At 54.5% G+C, this 20,361-nt stretch overlaps 1 protein-coding gene across 2 annotated transcripts; it reads right to left on the bottom strand.

Annotated features, from left to right (window-relative positions):
* Positions 1-969: 969 nt before the first annotated feature.
* Positions 970-20,286, bottom strand: MVK (mevalonate kinase). 2 transcript variants are annotated; one of them, XM_043438649.1, is made up of 11 exons: positions 20,165-20,286; positions 18,925-19,016; positions 17,506-17,653; positions 16,289-16,433; positions 14,946-15,101; positions 11,798-11,901; positions 10,501-10,546; positions 6,708-6,798; positions 6,229-6,345; positions 2,677-2,830; positions 970-1,700 (listed from the first exon to the last, which is right to left on the bottom strand). In XM_043438649.1, exons 2-11 carry the CDS (start codon positions 19,000-19,002, stop codon positions 1,549-1,551), a joined length of 1,191 nt encoding a protein of 396 aa, XP_043294584.1. In that variant the 5' UTR covers positions 19,003-19,016; positions 20,165-20,286; the 3' UTR covers positions 970-1,548. The 2 variants fall into 2 exon arrangements, with proteins under 2 accessions (XP_043294584.1, XP_043294593.1); XM_043438658.1 differs by lacking the exon at positions 14,946-15,101.
* Between the last annotated feature and the right edge of the window lie 75 nt (positions 20,287-20,361).

The raw sequence follows: 20,361 nt of genomic DNA, 5'->3' as shown, positions 1-20,361 counted from the left end.
TATTTGACGACCAAAGCCAGCAGGTTTTGTTTCCATTTCTTAGAAAAGTGTGCAAATTAGTGTGTACTCATGATTTGAGAAGTTAGGAAGTTTATTTTTTTATTTTTTACTTTTTCAGTTCCGTTCAGTCGCTCAGTCATGTCCAACTCTTTGCGACCCCGTGGACTGCAGCATGCCAGGCCTCCCTGTCCACCACCAACTCCCAGAGCCTATTCAAACTCATGTCCATTACATCGGTGAAGCCATACAACCATCTCATCCTCTGTCGTCCCCTTTTCCTCCCGCCTTCAATCTTTTCCAGTATCAGGGTCTTTTTCAACGAGTTGGTTCTTCGCATCAGGTGGCCAAAGTATTGGAGTTTCAGCATCAGTCCTTCCAGTGAATATTCAGGACCGATCTCCTTTAGGATGGACTGGTTGGATCTCCCTGCAGTCCAAGGGACTCTCAAGAGTCTTCTCCAACACCACAGTTCAAAAGCATCAATTCTTCAGCACTCAGCTTTCTTTATAGTCCAACTCTCACATCCACACATGACTACTGGAAAAACCATAGCTTTGACCAGATGGACCTTGGTTGGTCAAGTACTGTCTCTGCTTTTTAATTGGAGTAGAATTGCTTTACAATGCTGTTAGTTTCTGCCATACAACAACATGAATCAGCTGTAAGTACACATGAGCTAGGAAGTTCCTCCTGAGCTGGGAAATTTAAAATCCCCCTTTCTGGAAAAGCAGGCTGGAGCTGTGCTGACAGGCTGAGAGTTTGATGTTCGGGCATCCACCCTGTCCACCAGGGCCATCTGGAGAAACTCTGCCCTATCCTATGGACACATACAGCCAAGTGACCCAAAGCCCTTTCCACTAAGAAAGTGGCTGGAGAAGGGACAGGAGAGAGGCGGCAGGTATGGGTGACGGGAGACTACCAGACCCTCCCATTTCTTTCTAGACATGGAAAGAAGTGAGTGAAGCACTGTTTACTCAAGATCTTTTTATTTCCCCTTTGCCATCTTGTCTGCAACCCCCTCGGATACAGACCAGAGGGTACTGCACATCGATCCTGCCTTTGGCCGACCCTCAGGCCAGATGGAAGGCAGAAGGCAAAGATCACCACCCAAACACCCCAGGAAGGCTTCCTGGGGGAGGTGGGACAGACAGGCAGGAGTGCAGACGCGGAGGGAGGGAGAAGGTCCGCTGCTCTGCGAACCAGACCCCTGCATGTGGCATCCGAGCAGCTCAGCCAGGGAGTCTGTGGGGCCGTGGAAATTTCCAGGAGACTGGGAAATAGGCCCTCTTGTCTCAGACGGCCACACACACCCCACTGATGGGCTGGCTCAAGAGAATGTTGTAGAACACAGACCACGGCTTCCGGGCAGCCTGGCTCATGGTGCGGAACGAGGGGCACAGCTGGTGGGAGGGGTGTCACAGAGGGGCTGGGGGCCTCCCATCAGCATCAGGAGCTGGGCATCCGCTGGCCAGCACAGAAGCCAACTTCAGCACCTAGAGGAATCTGGGAAGGGGCTTCGTGGTAGGGCTGTAGCTGCGTGGGCTCCTTTCAGAGGCTGTCCAGAGCGTGCTGGACAGAGGCGTCCAGGGAGGCGGCCGTGTGGACAGACACACCAGGGGCACCAATGCTAGTTTCCCAGCAGTCAAAGCCACAGTCTCTCAGCGCCCGCTTCGCGGCCTCTACCTCCGGCCGTGCCAGATCTGCGGGCAGGAAGGGCAGCAGGTCACTCCCACCATCGGCTCCCTCAGAGAACGTTCAGCCCCGCTTGCAGCACAGGCAGGGGACCAGTGTTCCTGTTGTAATGCCGAGCCTGGCATCCTCCACGGGAAGGTTATGGACCCCTGAGTCAGGTGGAACCTGGCCGTGGGGCCTCAAATGACGTCCCCTCTCTGAGCCTCATCTCCTCATCTGGGGGTGGGGCTGACAATGAGAGCTACCCCTCAAGGGTTACGGAGAGGCTGACACGGGCTACGACAGGTGGAGGGCCTGGCCCAGTGTACCGCACACACTCCAGGAATGTTCTCCCGCCATCGTCACTGCCCCTGAACTAGGCCCCCACAGTCAAGGTCGGCCAAAGTTAAGGCGCGGCCTCTCTTTGAGGCCTGGGAGTCCTACTGCGGGTAAGGGGACTGCTGTGGGCTTACAGCAAAGCAAGAGGGAGAGCAGGACGAGAAAAGGAAGGAGATGGAGAGGAAGCCAACCGAAAGCAGCGGTGACTCAACGCCCCAGCACAGGGCGTGCTGCTGTAAGCCCGCTCCTCAGCCCTGCTCTTTCCCCAAAGACTAAAGAGGGTAGAGATATGTTTCTTTTGTAGCAAGGTCAGTCCCCGTCCTGGCCACATCAGGAGGTGACAGCAGGGATTGCAAGGCCGGTAGTGGTGGCGGTACACGGTGACAAGGCCTTGGTCATTTCTCAAGCTTGTGCTTGGCTTGGCAGGTAAGGAGATGGGAGGAACAAGCCCTGTGCCAGGCTCTCTGAGTATGTTTTACTTCCTTGAATCTGGGCAATGATTTTGCATAAACTAGATGCTATGTAGGCCCAGAGAGGTTAATTCCCTTGACCAAGGCCACACAGCAGAGGTGACTGTTCACAGGCTTCTTCCTCCTCCCCCAAGAACTGCCCGCGTGGAAGCTTTGTGGGCGCCCAGGCTGGCAACCCCGCCTGCCCCCGGGGTACCTGGCCTGAGGAGCGTGATGCCACAGCCGCCGCCGCCTGCGCCAGTGAGCTTGCTGTGCAGTCCGTGGGCCGTGGTCACCCGGCACAGCTGGTCCAGCGAGGCATGGCCCACACCGAGGGCGTTCAGATGGTGCTGGTTCATGTCAATGAGCTCCTGGGGAGAAGGTTCTCTGTTCTGGCTTGGCCTGCCTGAGCTGAGGTCCTGGGCCCACCCCATCCATCTGACAGCCGCTGGTCTGGGACCTCAAAAGGCTTTGACTGTCCAGCACACTGTCCTTCTCCACTGATAAAAGAGACCCTCCCCTTCCTGCAGGACTCCCAGTGGGGCTGGGATGGAGCTGGCAGTGAGCACACGTCCCAGGTCTGGCCATGGAAGGCTCTGGCCGTGGGGACTGGTCAGACAATAAAAGCCCTCCCAGGGTTTACCCTGCCTCTTTCCACTGGAGCTGCTAAAACTGGCCACCCTCAGAGACATGCCGCCGGAGTTATCTTCCCCGCATATGTTCTCAGAGAAAACATTGAAGACAGAGAAACATTTCAGACGAGGTTGTCTTTGGCCCCTGGATTCAGCTATGCCTGAAGCTGTCGCCTCTGGTCTTCCCATTTAGAAGTCAATAAATTCCTTTTCTGCTAAAGCCTGGTTGAGATGGATTTTGGGCATTTACGGAAAAAGTCTCAAGTAATATGCTGTCCTACTGCTTCCTCAGGAACCAACTTTCAAAATAAGAATGGGTGTGTATAGTTCTAACTAGGTCATGAGTTGGGGGAACTGCCAAATGTTTGTTCAGATTTCTCTGATTATGGATAATAAAATTCCTGCTCTCCTGCAGATCAAACAAGAGGCAGGTTGATGAAATAAAAAAGCTTACAATCTCCACTGCCCAGGCATTCCCTATTTATATTTCATTTACTCCAGTGGTGTCAGCAAATCCCATCAAAATGCCAGGCACCTTGCTAGATGTTGGGGCTCTAAGAATGAACTCTAGTCCCTGCTGTTGGGAAGTTATGAACGTGGGATCTGAAGGCAGCTGAGCCTGGGTGTGAGTTCCGGCTCTGACACTTCTTGGTTGCGTGTTTTGGGATGAGGTCTTTCAGCTGAGCCTCAGTTTGTGTGCTGCTTGCTGAGTCATGTCCGACTCTTTGCGACCCCTTGGATTGTAGCCCACCAGGCTCCTCTGTCCGTGGGATTCCCCAGGCAAGAATACTGGAGTGGATTGCTATTTCCTCCTCCAGGGGATCTTCCTGGGATTGAACCTGAGTTTCTTGAGTCCCCTGCATTGGCAGGTGGATTCTTTATCACTGTGCTACCTGGAAAGCCCCCGGGCTCCCCCTTGTAAAACAGGGATTCTAAGAGTATCTGCCTTGTTGCCAGGAAGATGGAATTAGGCGTCTTTCCCGTGAAGTCTGGCACAAGGTAAGTGCTCGGCAAACATCAGCTGCTATTAGTACTTTTATGCTTCATTTACTGTATCCCCATTTTTCAAAGAAGAAAACTGAGGCTCAGAGGGGAGAGTGACGTGCTTAAGGCTGCTGAGCTGGGAAGAGCTGAGCCGGCACCAACATGTGGGTCTGCCTGATGTGACGCGCGCGCCTCTCGCCTCTGAGAGCACCCTTGGCTTCCCTGTCACCACCCTCTCCTTGCCGTGTGCGGCTTCACAGCGCGCAGCTCTGCCCCGGGGTCCCGGGAGGACCTGTGTGCCAGGAGGATGCCCGTCATGGGGCTGTGTGCTGAGGCCCACCTGGTTCTCCTGCCCGGGGCCGTTGGGCAGGATCATGCCTGCCTCTCCCCGGCAGCCTGCCTCCTGCACCCCAGCACTTGTGACAAACGAGCAGACATGCGTGATGGCCCGGTGGCAGCCCTGGGTGTCTTTCACCGGCCCTGGGGGCTGGAGGGGAGGGGAAATTTCTGGGGCCTTTCTCGGTGCCTGAGCACCAGGTGTCAGGTTGCCAAGGCAGGTCCCAGACACCTGTCACATTCTGATCCAAAATCTGTCAAGGATCGGATGACAGGCTGTGACACAGGAGAACAGCTCGCTGGTGTGAGTGCAGAGCTGTCCGGGAGGCGAGCTGCACATTTCAGCGGCTGCCGCAGCCAAAAATATACACACTGTATAATCGACGTGCTGTTCTGAGGCATTCTCCAGGGGCTCAACGGGGTGTATTTTAGGCAGCACTCCATCATTATTAATTTCCTCCTCAGGAGGACTGTGTTACCTTCCTTTCTACGTGAAACGAATCGAGAACCAGCGGGAAAAGGCTGAAGGGATGGAGGGAGATAGCTGGGGGAATGAGGGCAAAAGCCTGGAAATGAATTAGATGGAATCCCTGCACCGAGCCATCTTAAAAATTTGGGGGGACTCCCTGGTGGTCCAGTGGTTAGGAATTGGTGCTTTCAGTGCCCTGGACGAGGTTCAATCCCTGGTCAGGGAACTAAGATCCTGCAAGCTGTGCAGTGAGACCAAAAAAAAAAGTTGACTAAAGGAATAAACGAACAAGTCACTGACTCCAAACTCAGCCACTGACTAGTTGAAACATCTCAGAGAAAGTCATTCTCTTTAGGTCGTGGTGTTTATGTCTGTAACAGGGTGGCAACGTACCCACTTCACAGGTAGGCTGCTTGAGGATTAAGTGAGGAATCATCTGTGAAGAGACTTGGAGAGTACCAGCTCCCACTCATGACAGGGGCTGCAGACTCAAGTGCCTGCAGCAGGACAGGGAGGCCCCAGGCAGCGGCTGCGGGCGACGATCAGGGAGTGGTGGGGAAGGTGGAGAATCGGAGACCCCAGGGCCTCTCTCGAGGCGGCTCCCTGAGCACCTCTGGCTGACCCGCTGCAGCACAGCCATGTTAGCCGGGCCTGCCGGATCCTCTGGTTCTTCCATGGAAGCCAAGGGGCTTTTTAATGCCAGTCCACATTCACTGGGCCAGATGGGCTGGGTCTGGGAATAAGCCCATGCCCTCTGGCTGAGCTGGTGGCTCATCGGGCATTGTGCTCCTGTATTGCCCATGGAATCTCACTTCATTCTTAAGACACTCCAGTGAGGTCAGGATTCAGACATGGGCCTGATGAAATCCCATGTGTGAGGTCTCAATCTCTGAGCTAGATTTAGGCAAAGGGTGGGGGCTGGAGCATTGATGAAAGATTTCAGACCATGTCTGATCCACAGCATGTGAGAGACAGCTACAGCGTGAACTTGATGTATTTAGTACTAACTAAATGTACTTAGCAAACAGAGTAGGAAAGAAGTGGCCAGGGGAGAAATCGTTCCTGGAATTATGGAGGACCGTTTCCTTACACACATGACCCCAAGCCTGGCCCGCTGCACTTATTACACACTAGACACCACCCTCAGGGGTGTCTGTGTTCCCTTGATTGCTCCCAATCACTTGGGAAGAGGCTTCAAGAGAAGACCCACTTGTTCACGGGTGCACACACAGGCTCCAGGCCCAGCCTCTGCGTTTTAGCTCCCGGGGATTCCGAGCGCAGACGGGCAGCCACTGCCCGGGGCCAGCACCGCAGGTGGGGGACCCCGAGCCTGCAGCTGGGCTCTTACCTCCAGCACGAGGTAGTGCTCCGGGGTGGGGGCCGCCGCCATCTCCCCCAGCACCCGCTCACACTCCAGGGAGATGGCGTCTATGGAGGTCAGGAGAGGGGCCACGATCTCCGGGAACTGCAGGGAAAGGAGACGAGTGCCCGTGAGGCCTAGGGGTCGGCAGACACCTGGTGGAGGGGGAAGGTGACCCCATGGCCCACACCCATCCTCTGAGTGAACCCCTCTCCTTCGGGCTTGGTCTCTGCCCTGCCTGGCCACCACGGACCCAAGCAGAGAGGAGGTTCTCACTGCAAAGGCAGCTTGTTTAAGGATTCCTGTCCTGCCTCCTTGCTGGGCTGTGGGTGCACGGAGCCTCCCCAAGTCCCTGCCCCCCCACCCCCTCCCCCCACTAACCCAGGAGGCAGAAGGAGGGCTCGGACACCCAAACGTAAGTGTCGTGGCCCCACCGGGAACACTCCCGGGAGTGGAACCAGCAGTACCTTCAGCAGCCGGCTCCTGACGTTGGCCACCAGGGCCTTGGTGCTGCGAGGCACTTTGGTGTTGATCAGCAGGATCTTCAGAGCTGGTGGCCTGCAGGGCAAAGAGGGTCCAAGGTGAGCCCAGGACAGGGCAGCTGGGCCAGGGCTGGGGGCCCTCCTGGACTCTGCCCCACCCTGACCCAGGGCAGGAAGTGGAGGCCCAGGGAGGTGAGCTGGAGACAGGTCTGGGAAGCAGGGTTCCTGATGCCCAGTTGCGGGTGCCCACAGCCGCATCCCCACTTTGGCCCCGAGGCAGACAGTTGTTTTCCTTTGGCTTGTGACTCGCTCCTCCATTCAGTCGTTTCAACCTTGAGTGAATGTGCAGAGGGCCTGGCATGCATGGAGTTAGAAGTTCAAAGGCGCCACCACCAAGGGTACAAGAAGGGGCTGAGGCTCTATCCTGTGGGCCACCCCAGGGAGCTGGAGGGGAGGGTGCTGGAGAACCAAAAAGCCATGAGACCAGGGATGGGTCATGGATGGGGAGAGTCGGGTCCCAGTGTTGTGAGCCTGTTCGTGCCCTGCCTCATTGGTGCCCAGACCTGGCAGGACCCCAGGTGTGGTCAGAGGGAGTCACTCACGCCCAGGTAGGAGAATGGATGCCCCAGGGCGGTCACCGTCAGCTGGCCCTCCAGCACCACGCTGTCCTCACCTGCCCTCTGGGCTCTATAATCCCTCCCCAAACCACAGCCCCAGTGGTCCTTGTGGTTGGCTGTCTTTGGAGACTTAAGCAACCGTTTCTTGTCATCTTGTGCGCCTTTCAGAGCACTGCCCCAAGGCTGGGGACAGGGGGTGGAGGACCTGAATGAGCTCTGGCCGGAGACGGCTGCAGACAGACAGGCCCCCAATACCTTTATTCGCTTTTCTTTTCACCAATCAAGGCTGTAAAATCCAGCAGGGCTGGGAAAGGCTGCCAGAAACCTGCTTGATCTCACCGCCCATAAGCCCATGAAATTAATATCGATTCTCAGCCTTGGAGGCCGGCTTTTCTTTTTTTTTTCACTTTACAAAAGATGAACATTCTATTTGGCTTTTCTCTTCCCTTAAAAGACAAGCCGTTCCTCAAAAGGGCAGCGTTCTGGGAGGCTGCGTCTTGATCCACTTGGCAAACAATGCATTTTTTCTTTTTTTTTTTTTATTGAGAAGCACCATGCGTGGTTTGGGGGTAAAGGGCTTCTTCTTAAGCCATGGGCAGGATTAATGTGGAGTCTGGCCTCGCGGCTTCTCAGAGAACCTGCCATCTGCTCACCGCGGCTCCCTGCAGCCAGCGACGAAGGTCGGTCGCTCACTCTGTGTCCCCATCTATCGGGGTGGGAGGAGTCTGGGTATCATGTCTTCATCTCTCTTAAATAAAGTCCTTTGCAAACGGGCCTGCTGCCAGCCCTGCCAGCCCCACAAAACTCAGGACTCCTGTGACATCCAGTGATCACCCCCTAGGGCCACATCCTCTAAGTGCTGTGTGATCTGGGCCGGTGACATCCCCAAGCTCATCTCATCTCCCTCCTCCCTGGAGCTCACTCCACTCAGCCACCCTGGCCTCTTAGCTGCTGTTCAACACTTCAGCCCCACTCCTGCCTCAGGGCCTTTGCACATGCATCTCTGCTGCCAGGGACCTGCCCCCTGGCCTTGGCACTCTGCTCAAATGCCATCCAGGCAGAGGGCTCCAGTTCCCTCCTTCACGTCCCAGCCCTTACTCTCCTTCTGTGTACTGAGGCCGTGGGGATGGCCTTCCGTGTCCTTACAGAGCCAACTGTCCAGGGATCGTCTCCTCCCACAAAGTGGGGGCTCCGTGAAGGTGGGACTTTGGGTTCCCTGCTGAGACCCCAGCACCCGGTTCAGAGATACTTATGGACTGGATGGATGAATTCCGTCAGGAAAGAGTAAAAAGCACTCATAGATACAGTTTCTGCCATGGACTCTCATGCTTAGGACTCCCATTCTATAAATGAGAAGACAGAGGTCTTCAGGAAAGTGACTCACCTGAGGGCCCACAGCAGGCAAATGGCAGAGCCAGGCTCCAACTGGACCCCGGGACCCCAGAGCACCTGCTGCTCCCTGTCCCCCTGGAACTGCACACACTTTTGGGTCTCTCCCCCGCCTCCCGTGCCTGGGAGACCCTCCATCGCTCACTCTTAATCACCCCCGCAGGCCATGAGCCTGCCCGGCCACATCTGCACTGGTCTTCTGAGCCCAGGGCCAGCTCAGGGCTTAGGATACGACAGGCTCGCAGGAAAGAGACCTGCCCCTGCCCCATCAAGGACTCCCCAGATCTGCAGCCCAATGGTGACCTCCCTGCTGTCAGCCCCGACAACTTAGAGCCCCAAAAACACCTTTGTTCCAGATCGACATCACGACTGTCTCCTCTGAGAGACCGTGGGCTGCAGGCGGACTGGGCCCAGACACTCAGCCTCCCACCCTTGCTCCTGATCTCACCGCATGCGGGTTCAGGCCACCCGGCAGAGCCACCTACCCCTGGGGACCAGACCTCCCATTCCCTCCCCGCCATCACTTCCACAAGCAGCCAGAGGAAGCTGCTCCACCCTCCTGAATGGCCCTGCTCCCTCCTCCGTGTGGTGCAGGGGTTGTCACTCAGGGGACTTGCCCTCCAGGGGCCGTGTGACAACATCTGGAGCTATCTTTGGTTGTTGCACTGGAGACGGGGGAGGGGCTACAGGCCTCTAGTGGGCAGAGTCCAGGGAAGCTACTAAACATCCCATGCTGCCCAGGACCGGTCCACCCACAAGGAATTCTCCAGCCCCAAATGTCCACAGTGCTTAGGCTAAAGGAATGCTGACCTGGAGCCTTGGAAAGGCAGGTCTGGCTTCTGGAAGCCGACAGACCAGGCGTGAGAAGAAGCTACAAGTATAGAGAGAAGGGGTCCACACCATGGCCTGCCAGGCCCCTGAGCCCCGAATGCAGCAGCCCGACTGGAGGCAGCAGAGGTCCGGGACCTGCTGTCTGGCTGCCAAGAAGACCATCCTGGCTGCAGAAGGTGAGAGGCCCCGGGACCCTCAGAGTGTGGCAAGGCCCCCGCAAGGCAGCAGAGTGCCCTGGGACAACCATCATCCCCCACCCCCGTTTGATGGGGGAGGGTTCAGGGGCTCAGAGGGTTCCTCTGGCTGCAGGCTCACGCCCTGCCCCTGCCGGTCCCACCCTGAAAGCAAACAGAACAGAGGATACTGGAGTTTAATACACACATCTGTAATTCCAGTGCCTCTGAAAGGAGGGAGGAAGGAAATCCACAACAGGCTGAAAGTTGCCAAACGTCCCTCCACTAGGCCTCCCATGAGCCTCCTGTGGGCTCCAGTCCTGCTCAGACATGGTGGCGTCACTACGGCAACTGCCACAGAGTCTTCTGGTGGCTCACGTGTGCATGTCTGTCTCTAACCACCCAGAACTATATCCGAGATCCATTTTTATACCAAGGGTCCTAGGGTAGGGTCAGCTGGAACACAGGAAGGAATCACTTCTTGTTTACTAAATGGATGGATAGATGAACTGCTAACTGAAGGAGCGCCTGGGGGAACAGCCGCATTCTGGAAGCGGAATGGCCCAGCCTCGCCTGACCACCCCCTCTGATCTCTCGGCAACTTCAGAGCTTAAGTGGAGAGGAAAGAGCAGGCTTCCTTATGCCCACGGCCTGTGGGACCACATGGGGGAGGGGAATGCCTGGGGCACCTGCTCTGGGTTCCTTCACAAAGAAATGGGGCTCCCCCTCCCCCATCAGATGCAGAAGCTGCGGCTCCCCCAGAATTACCTCTTTAAAGATGAAATCTTCCCTTGTTGGTATCGGAGCGCTCCTCCTAAAGAGAAGAACAGGTGGGTCAGGGTCACAGGAAAAGCTCTGTATCTGAGCCTCCTAGGAGAGGGGCTGGATTGGGGCTGGGGAGAATGTCACCATAACAGACTCAGCCCCGTAACGAGGCATCTCAGCTTCAAGGACCAAAGGCCCAGGAGGGCGTGGAGGTGCTCCATGCCCAGGGCCAGGGGTCCCACCCCTCCGTCCAGGCGTCCCTGGACAGGCCGCAGGGTGATGCAGTGGAGGTGGGGCCAGAGGGCATCCAGCTGCAGTGAGCAGGCATCCTTCCCAGAGGGGAGGCCGACTCATGTGGTCTGCAGCCCCCATGGCAGTGGTTCCGCAGCTGCGCCCTCTGGATCCCCGGGGGCGGGGATCTCGCTGAAACCACGGCTTCCCAGGCCCTGGCCCACCCCCAGAGATTTGGATCGGGAAGGTGGGAAACCCTGAAGTTCCTGTCCCCCTCCATCAGGAAAATGCTATCCTCCTCAGAACACACTGACTGTATGTTCATCCCAAACCATGGAGCCTGGGCGGCTACGCCTGTCACAGGAATTTCTAAAAAGAACAAAAACTTTGACCCACGTGTAATTAGTTTTTCTCAACCCCAGCTTAAGTTTTAGTCTCCTGGAGCAGCCCAAACCAGTGTTAGGGCACCTTGCTTTCAGCATATCTATTGGTGTGTCTTTTAAAAATAGTTGAATCTTTTCTATCTGTTCAGTACTCCTCTCGTTAAAGAAACAGAGGGATGGAATAAATGGATATAGGATACCCTTGAATTGTAGTTTTTCTTCTGACAACCAGGCTGTGGTGTCAGACCCAGGTTGCACTTGTATGTGTGATAGAGGGTTTTACCTTCTGTTTGGCACAGAAAGTAACTGTCATTGGCTCAGGAGGCCCTAGGACCTGATAGCCTTTAGGTCAAGCTTGTTTCAAGTGACAGTGGCCTGAATTACAGAAACGGAAGAGTCTGGCACACCTGGAGGCAGAGCAGGACAGGTTTGAAAGCAGTGGGGATACCTCCCCCAACCCCTGCCCCCCACTGCCTCCCTGTTGTCTAGAGCAGTCTTATGCCTTGGTTTGAGCTGAATTTGAGTGATGTGAATTATTTTGCTGCTTAATAAAGTGACCTCTAGGTATAATAGACTATGAAGGCAAATAGTTGCAATAAATCTCCTGCATAAGCATTGTGAAAAAAAAAATAAAATAAAAATAAAAAGAACAAAAACTGAGAACGCAGGCCCAAGGCAGCACCTACCCCAGGTGCTGACGGCGTTGTCCACTCCAGACGGGTTCCCGTGAATCACCCTCTCCCCCTGGAAGGCCCACTTATTAATTAACTCCAAGTTCTCCTCGGTCCACCTGAAGGAGACACAGAGATTCATCTTTACCGTCCTTGGTGGTGAATGGGGAGCTGGGGGGTCACTGAGGGCAGCAGAGGGCCGGGGTCACAGGCGGGGCTTGCTGGAGACCAAAAGGCGAAGGGGTTTGGGCCCCCAAACTCAGAAAGAAGACAAATAAACAGCTCCGAACCTCTCTGGCTAAACAGCAGGCCCTGAAGAGCGCTCCTGCCCAATGCAGCAGAGAGACCTGAGGCTTGGAGTTCACGGGGTTCTGCTTTGCCTCTCGTGAGCTGAAGGACTCTGGGCCCCTTGCCAGCCCTCTCTGAGCCCCTCTCCCCCTCTCTGGAGGAACGCAACTCCTGCCTCCTGAGCATGTGGGCCCGTTGGCCCCAGCCCTCTCTGGATTCCTCCCCAGGAGGGGTGTGGACTCACTATGACAGTGCGAGTATCACTTGAAAACCTGCGAGGCCCACATGCGGCCACGTGCTCAGCCCCACCGCCCTGCCCTCTCTCAGCTCTGTGTCCCTTCTGTGCGGTCCCTGCCCTGAGACCCACAGAAGCTGCTGGGGCCGTGCAGCTGAGCTGTGGACTAAGCAGGGGGCTGGGCTGAGCCCCATTCTGCCGCCGACTCACTGGGTGTCGTTGAGCAGCCGCTCACCTCTGACCCTCAGTGTCCTCCTTCGGAAAACAGGGACAAAGGTGTCAAATCACAGAGGACATCATGGGATGGAAAAGCCCACTGGTGCTCTGCAAAACGCCCAGGGGACAGTGTGTATTCCACCTGGGGTTTCTGTCCTGGAGTCACTCCAAGCCCGGTCCACCCACTCCTTCGCTGTGGCGCCTTGGGAAAGTCAATCACCCTCTCTGAAGTGCTTTCCTCAAGGGTCAGATGAGGATTTTATGGACCTGAGACTCACCCAGTGGTTGTGAAGCTATGTTTAACAGTCAGTCAACACTGCTCAGAGCTACTGATTACCCAGGGCCGAGCACTGTGCTACAGGCTTCCCCTAATGGACCCTGTGTAGTCCTCACAATAACCTCTCAGGGAAGGAACAGTCACCACCCTCTTTCTTAAGAAGAGGATGCTGAGGCTCCAACAGGTGAAACAGCATCCCCAAGACCACGGTGCCACTCACGGTGACATCAGAACCACATCCGCTCGTCAGAGCCCGAGCTTATAACTACTGACCTTTGGGGTGCTGACGAGACTCGCTCACTTGTTCAATATACACTGAGCATCTACTATGTGCCTGTGACTAAGCGCACACAGATGTGGTCCCTGACTACTTGCAGCCTTGGAGTCTAATGCAGAATGGATGTCAGGAAGTCACCGGTATTTAACTATAGCCTCCGAGAAGTGCAAAGCCAACTGGACAGAGTGCACCCCATTCTGAAAGGGATGGGGGGCCTAAGGGACAAGGGGTGAGGGTCACGGAGGCAGGATGTGGGGGCAGAGCTGTGCAGCCTGTGCCGTGCCTGGGACTGGACAAGAGCTGGCCCTTTCCAGGACCACAGATGAGCTGGGAGCGAGGTGGGCAAGAGGCACCTGAACACGGCCCAGGGTCCAGTCCACTCAGCAAACTTGACTTTTTCTTCTGATTGGAAGACGCTGGGGGCAGGGAGGGTGGGGGCCAGGTCTGGTCTCTCTACCGGTTCTGAGAAGCAGTGATGGGTCTTCAGGGGAGGTGGGGGAACTAGGTGCAAAGAAGCAGGACAGGAAAGACCACATGCATACTTGGACACCCATAGGCGTGCATATGCACGCACACACCCACAACCACCCTTATCTTTTGAAAGGCAGAGCCGGTCTGCCAGTCCGTGGGCAGATGTCTATCTGGGGGACCCAGGCCACCTGGCCTCCACTGCTCTGCGCTAGAATCAGCGATCAGCATGAGGTACTGAGCGGCGGTCCTGTCGCCTCTGTCCTGTGTCACCACCTTACCCTGGAATCAGCACGTGTCAAGGCTGGAAGCTCCTCCACCCCCACCCAAGAGTTCATCAGGTGCAGCCACTCCTTTTCAGATGAAGAAACAGAGCCCCAGAGAGAAGCGAGTTCACAGGCAAATGTGACTGCGATTCCGGAAAAACGGCCCCCCCGCAGCTGCAATCGCTCATTACCTGTCAGATGCCTGCCAAGGCCGTCTCCACCGGCCCCCACCCCCCGGAGTGTGAGCCCTTCAGAGCAGCCCAGACCGGGAATCCTATCAACAGCCCCCGGACCCACTGTGGCCACAGGGACCTAACTGAGCTTTGGGCCTTGGCAAGCAGCACACCCTCCCCGACACAGCACAGCTGGGCCCACATGGCTGCTACTGGAAGCTCCCCAGCAAGAGGGCTCCTGGAGCCATGAGGGCCCAGGACAGGCCTCGGCAAGAAGCTGCCAGGCTGGATGCTGCGGCCTCATTCCCGACTCCCAGGACAAACTGCATTATCCATGCTCGGGCCGGTTTCTCAAGTTTCCCCAACTAAGAGAAACGGCCCACCGCAGCCCTGTCTGGACAAGCCTCGGTGACTCACAGTGAGAACCGCAGAGGAGGTGCTACGACCTTGCGGGCCTGAAGATCAACAGGAGGGGAGATGTCCTGACCAGACCGACGCTCCGTCTGTGTTTCCTTCTCAGCACGCTACTCTGTCTGTCGTAACCATTTGGTACGACCTGGCAATGCCCCCCTGGGTGTTGGTAGCACCGTTTACAGAAACTGGCACTAAGTGAGGCTCCCTGTGGGGGGAGTGGGCTGGTCAGGGTCCCACAGTGAGCTGGTGACAAGGGTGATGGCTCGTCTGATCCACTGCCCTCTACATCTGGGCTCAGGTTCTTTCTAAAAAACCACAGCATGTGAACCTAAAGGAGGCAAGGTCGGAATGAGGTGGCGGGGGGGAGGGGGTGGTGGCAAAGAGCTCAAGTTCTCCATTCAGACCACCGGGTCCAGATCCACTCCACCATCAGAAGCTGTGTGGCCGCCCTGCGCCTCAGCATGCCCAGCTGTAAGGGGCCCACAGGACAGATCTGACCTTGGGGAGCAGTGCCCAGGAGGGACAAGGAGCAGGGGGATGCCTGATTACCTGCTGGCAGCCTCCCCATCCTTCAGCGGGTTTGGGATCTCCTCGCACGCCGTCAGGAGGGCGGCTGCCAAACACACGGAGTAGGCAGCACTGGAGCCCAGGCCGGCCCCAGTGGGCAGCTCCGACCACACAGTGATGTCCAGGCTGGGCAGGGCTCTGAAACACACCGGGCGGCAGCGCTCTGACTCTCCACACAACCTCTTGGAGGGAGGTGCTGTCACCACCCCCATTTTACAGATGAGGAAACTGAGGCTTGGGAAGGCTAAGAATCTCATTCAAGCTAGAAAGTGACCCGGGGTTTGAACCAACACTGTCTGACCCTCAGCCGCACGCAGCCCGTGCCCTGTATCACCCCGTGACACCACCTCAACAGGAATGTCCCTCTCTAGGAGCTGGCTTCCCCACGGGCAGACAACCCAGATCTTATCATAACACAGGCTTCACTCTGCTAATCACAGAGATCCCATGGAGCCTATGGAACATGGAACAAGCGTGTCTCCCTGGCCACGGCACAGAGAAGCCACCCAGCAGATCCGAGAATGGACTCCGGCTTTGGTTTGGCTAAACTGAAAGACCAGAGGCATTGTGAGTTAAAAAGGCAGGTGTTGTGGGGAGAGAGGTGGGAGGGGGGTTCAGGATGGGGAACACATGCAAATCCATGGCTGATTCATATCAATGTATGGCAAAAACCACTACAATATTGTAAAGTAATTAGCCTCCAGCTAATATAAATAAGTGAAAAAAAAAAAGATCAACTGAGGAAAAAAAAAAGGCAGGTGTTGAACTGAAGAGAATGGAATTGATTTCCCCTCTCTCAGCACTTACTAACTAGCTTTGTAGCCCAGAAAGTCTCTAACTCTCTGGGTCCCAATTTCTCCCTGTGCAAAATGGAGAGGGTGTCCTTCTCGTGAGGTTGCTGTGAATACCTAAAGCAGACCATATATATATATACACACATATATAGGGTCTAGCAAGGTGGGCTTCCCTTGTAACTCAGTCAGTAAAGAATCTGCCTACAATGCGGGAGATCTGGGTTCGATTCCTGGGTCGGGAAGATCCCCTGGAGAAGGAAATGGTAACCCACTCCAGTATTCTTGCCTGGAGAATCCCATGCACAGAGGAGCCTGGCAGACTACAGTCCACGGGGTCGCAAGAGTTGGACACAACCAAGTGACTAAGCCACCAACTAAACAATCACCAGTATGGTGCCTGGAATGCAGCAAGGATAGCTGATGGGTATTCAGAGCCTGGAAGGCAGCCCATGTGTTGTCTTGCGGCCAAAACTTCGGCTCAACCTCGGGGGCAGGCTGCACCTGGGCTCCCTGCCCCAAGGGCACACATACCTCTGACCCTGGCAGATAGACAGGTACAAATAGAGGAAGGCCAGCACAGACAGGCGCTCGGGGTCCATGCAGTCCTCGGGGAAGCCCGCCACCTCCTTCAGCTTCTCCACATGCTCCGGGGTGAGCGCTGCACCGTCACTGTGCCCTGTCACACAGGCAAACAAGTGTCCCCGGGGGGGGGATGAGGAGGCCTCGGTGCTTTTATAGACACCAGAACACAAAGCAACTGAGCCATTCCAGGCGTCAGAATCTGGACAGATGTGGGCTCAGGGTCCGAGCACCACAGCTGAGGCTGTCGGTGGACTCCAGGCTTGGAAGGCAGGCAGGCCTGGGTTTGGGTGGGTCCTGACTGTGCCAAAGACTGGTTTTCTGACCTTGAGTAGGGGACTTAATCTGTCTGCACCTCAGGTAACAGGGGTATCTCCTCCCAGGATTGTTGTAGAGATAATAAAAAAAGGTACAGAAAACCCTTAGCACTACTCCTGGCATGTAGTAAGGGCTTAATTGCTAGTAGTTTTCAAACACACACGCATATACATGTGTGCACACACACACATATCACTCAGAGGCCTGGGTTTGACCTCCACGGTACAATATCAAAACTAAAGGCCATGAGGCTTCCCTGGCAGTCCAATGGCTAAGCTTCCAGGGTCCTGGGGCAGGCGGCCCAGATTCGATCCTTGGTCAGGGAACTAGATCCCACAGGCTGCAAGTAAGAGTTCACGTGTCACAACTAAATGACCCTGCATGCGGCAACTAGATATCCTATGTGCTGCAACTAAGAACCCAGCGCAGCCACATAAGTATATAGATATATTTTTAAAAGATTGCCCAGTAACTTAAAAATTGCTAGCTACAAAATATTTAAAAACACAGACACACAAATTAAAGGCCATATTACTTCCCCAATATTGCCCTCTCCCAAAACATGATTAGTGAGAAAAGGACACGCACATAAAGCGAATATGAAAAGTGGAGATTTGCTTGGGTGGAAGGGAAAGGCCGGCACGTGGAGAAGGCTTTTAAATTTTAAATAAATTAATATATTAATAAATAAGTGAAGCTATTCTTATGGGGGACAGGAGAGAAAACACCCCCGGAGTGACTTGCCTTGGGTCCCTCGGGGACAGCCTGGGATGATGGCCCAGCCATCCTCCTCCTCCTTCTCCTCAGGGCCCAGGCTCTTCCCACACCTGGTTCCTGCTCCCTGAACTTACCCAGAAAGTTGGAGTCCAGCAGCTGAAGGCTGGCCACATCCCAGGCCCTCCTGACGCCAATGTTTGGTAAGTTGAGGCCCACTTTCCCATTGCTGTGGGGCTGAAGCCGGAGGAATGTTCTCAAGTTCAAGGCCACTGCTAGTGCAACCTATAGAACAAAGGGCATGATACCAGCAGTTATCCCAGGGGTCGCTGGCAACATGCATGGCTTCTAACTTAGATACTAGCACGTGGGCCACTCTGAACTATGCCCTTGGCAGATGCTTCTCATCAACCTTGGCACCTTCTTCACAGGCACAACCGCTACCAATCAGTTAGGACTTAATACCTACATATCTTTTCCTTTCCCACGTAAAACTTCAGAATTTCTCAACACCATGGGACGGCTTCCCTGATCACCGTGTTTTCAAAGATTAATATAAGAACGTGAAAAATGAGAGCATGGAGGAGCGGAGAAAGCATGGCTTTAGGTTCAAGCAGATAGGGTCACTTCTAGCTCTACCGAGGTGTGCGGGACCTTGAACAAGTTGCCAACGCTCTCCTAAGCCTCAACTTCCACAACTGTAAAATAGGACAATAAAAGTTTAACCTCTGAGGACAGTTGTAAGAGTTAAATGAGATATGCATGCCTCAGACTCCTTCGCAGGATCCTATTCATTTTCCCCAGAGTTTAGTCCTTAAACTTCATCTCTTCTCCACTGAAGCTCACTTCCTAAGTGACTTCATTCCGCCCACATTGGTTTCCATGTCATTTTCTTGCTATCTTACTGGGTGGGCCAGAGAAGTCCTTCAGAGAGCCTTATACCTACCTTTTCTTTGCCCAGCTGGGAAGAAACTGACCTTTCTGATCTCCCAGGATACACCTCAAGACTTTCTTTCAGCATGTTTTAAGATTAGCATCAGGGGACTTCCCTGCTGGTCCAGTGGCTAAGACGCCATGCCCCCAGTGCAGGGGGTCTGGGTTTGATTTCCTGGTCAGGAAACTAGATCCCACATGCCGCAACTGCGACCCAGCACAGTCAAATAAATAAATAAATATTTTAAAAATATATTAGCGTCAGGGGAATTCCCTGGTGGTCCAGTGGTTAAGAATCTGCCTGCCAATGCAGGAGACAGAGGTTTGATCCCTGGTCCAGGAAGATCTCACATGCCGTGGAGCAACAAAGCCTGTGCTCCAGGCCCCTGAGAGCTGCAACTACTGAGCCCACGAACCACAACTACTGAAGCCAACTTGTCTACAGCCTGTGCTCCACAATAAAAGAAGCCACCGCAAAGAGAAGCTTGCGCTTGCTGCAACTAAAGACAGCCCTCACGCAGCAACAAAGACCCAGAGCAGCCAAAAATAAATTTAAGAAAGAGAAAAGATTAGTGTCTGGGAGCAGCAGTTCCCAACCCTCAAAGGCTCAGGTGGCCTTGTACCTTGCCATGGACCACGGCATGCTCTCCATGCAGAATGACTTTCCCTGGAGCAGACACCAGCAGGACTTCTGATGACATGGCTCCTGGGAGTCCTTAAAAGGAAAGAGAGAGAGAGAATGGAAGGTCCCCAGACCTCAGAGAATGCCTAATTCAAGCACCCCATGATAACAAAAAAGGCAGCTACATTCAGCACTTGTTATGTGCCCCCAAAGCAGTACAGAGCAGCAATCAGCCTAACATACCAAAAAATCTGAGTTTGAACCCACTGCTCCCCAGTGATGTCAACTTAGCTAGCCACATAGCCATCAAAAAGCCACGAACCTTAAAAGTTACACAGGGACAGTAACTATTTACCTTAATGGGTTTTGAGAAAGTTAAACTAAATAACACAAGCAAAACACTTAGCAGTGTCTGGCACACCACAGTCAGTTAACTGATAGTTCTTTATTACTGACTCTGTTTTTGGTACCAGCTTTTATTATTACTACTATTAAAGGCAGAAATTTAAATGAAATCATGGACTGGAAAGAAATTTTTTCTTGGGCATTTTCAGGCTGTTTCTAACATTTCGCAATTAGAAACAAGCTGCAGAAAAACAGCTGTTACACCTCTTCACCACCCCCCCCCCTTTTTTTGCACACTTAAGTCAGGATCTCTGCAAGACAGAGTCCTAAAAAGTGACTTGCTGGGTGTGCGTGTGCACATTTTAGATTTTTATAAATAATGCAAAGCTACCCTGATGGCTCAGACGTTAAGGAATGCGCCTGAACGCAAGAGACCTGGGTTCGATCCTGGGTCAGGAAGATCCCCCAGAGAACGGACTGGCTACCCACTCCAGTATTCTTCCCTGGAGAATCCCATGGGTAGAGGAGCCTGGCAGGCTACAGTCCATGGGGTCGCAAAGGGTTGGACACGATTGAGCGACTTAAAAAACAGAAAAGAAAAAAAACTATCTATTTAAGGCTTTACTTCAATAGCGTGAGACCTGAACCGAACTATGAGCTAAGTGCTATTGTGACCCCAGTTCCTCAGGGAGGGAAACTCAGGCTCGGAGTGAGGAGACCTACTGCTTGTCCGAGATTCAAAATCCTGTCAGTTTCCAGGTCTCCGGCTCCTGAGGACGGATTCTCAGAGCTGAGGAGACACTGAGCCTGAGAGACCGAGAGCCCAGTCCGGGGTCGTTCTGGGTCTCGGCCTCGAACTTCGCGCCACCCCGCCTCGCAACCCCAACCTCTCTCACCTGTCGCCTCAGGTGTTCTGCTCCCGAAGCCGAGCAGCTCCAGGACTCCATACCCGAGCTCGCGGGTAAGGAGGAGAGGCGGCTTCTTCCTTCTGCCAAGCCAATCAGAGCGCGCGAGCCGAGAGTTCTCTTTACCAATTGGCTTGAGCATTGGCCAATAGCTCTTGTTTACCAAGTCCTCACGGATTTCCCCGCCC

This window comes from Cervus canadensis, chromosome 1, assembly GCF_019320065.1.
Source record: "Cervus canadensis isolate Bull #8, Minnesota chromosome 1, ASM1932006v1, whole genome shotgun sequence".
Classification (NCBI taxonomy): domain Eukaryota; kingdom Metazoa; phylum Chordata; class Mammalia; order Artiodactyla; family Cervidae; genus Cervus; species Cervus canadensis.
The sequence above is the reverse complement of the archived record's forward strand: the minus strand, read 5'-3'. Positions and strand labels throughout refer to the sequence as shown.

Coding starts and splice junctions, on each gene's coding strand:
- MVK (XM_043438649.1), bottom strand. CDS start 19,002: ATGTCATCAGAAGTCCTGCTGGTGTCTGCTCCAGGGAAAGTCATTCTG. Junction 11,902..14,945: donor GATGGGGAGGCTGCCAGCAG/GTAATCAGGCAT, acceptor TGTCTCCTTCAG/GTGGACCGAGGAGAACTTGG. Junction 1,701..2,676: donor CATCACGCTCCTCAGGCCAG/GTACCCCGGGGG, acceptor TCCTGCCCGCAG/ATCTGGCACGGCCGGAGGTA.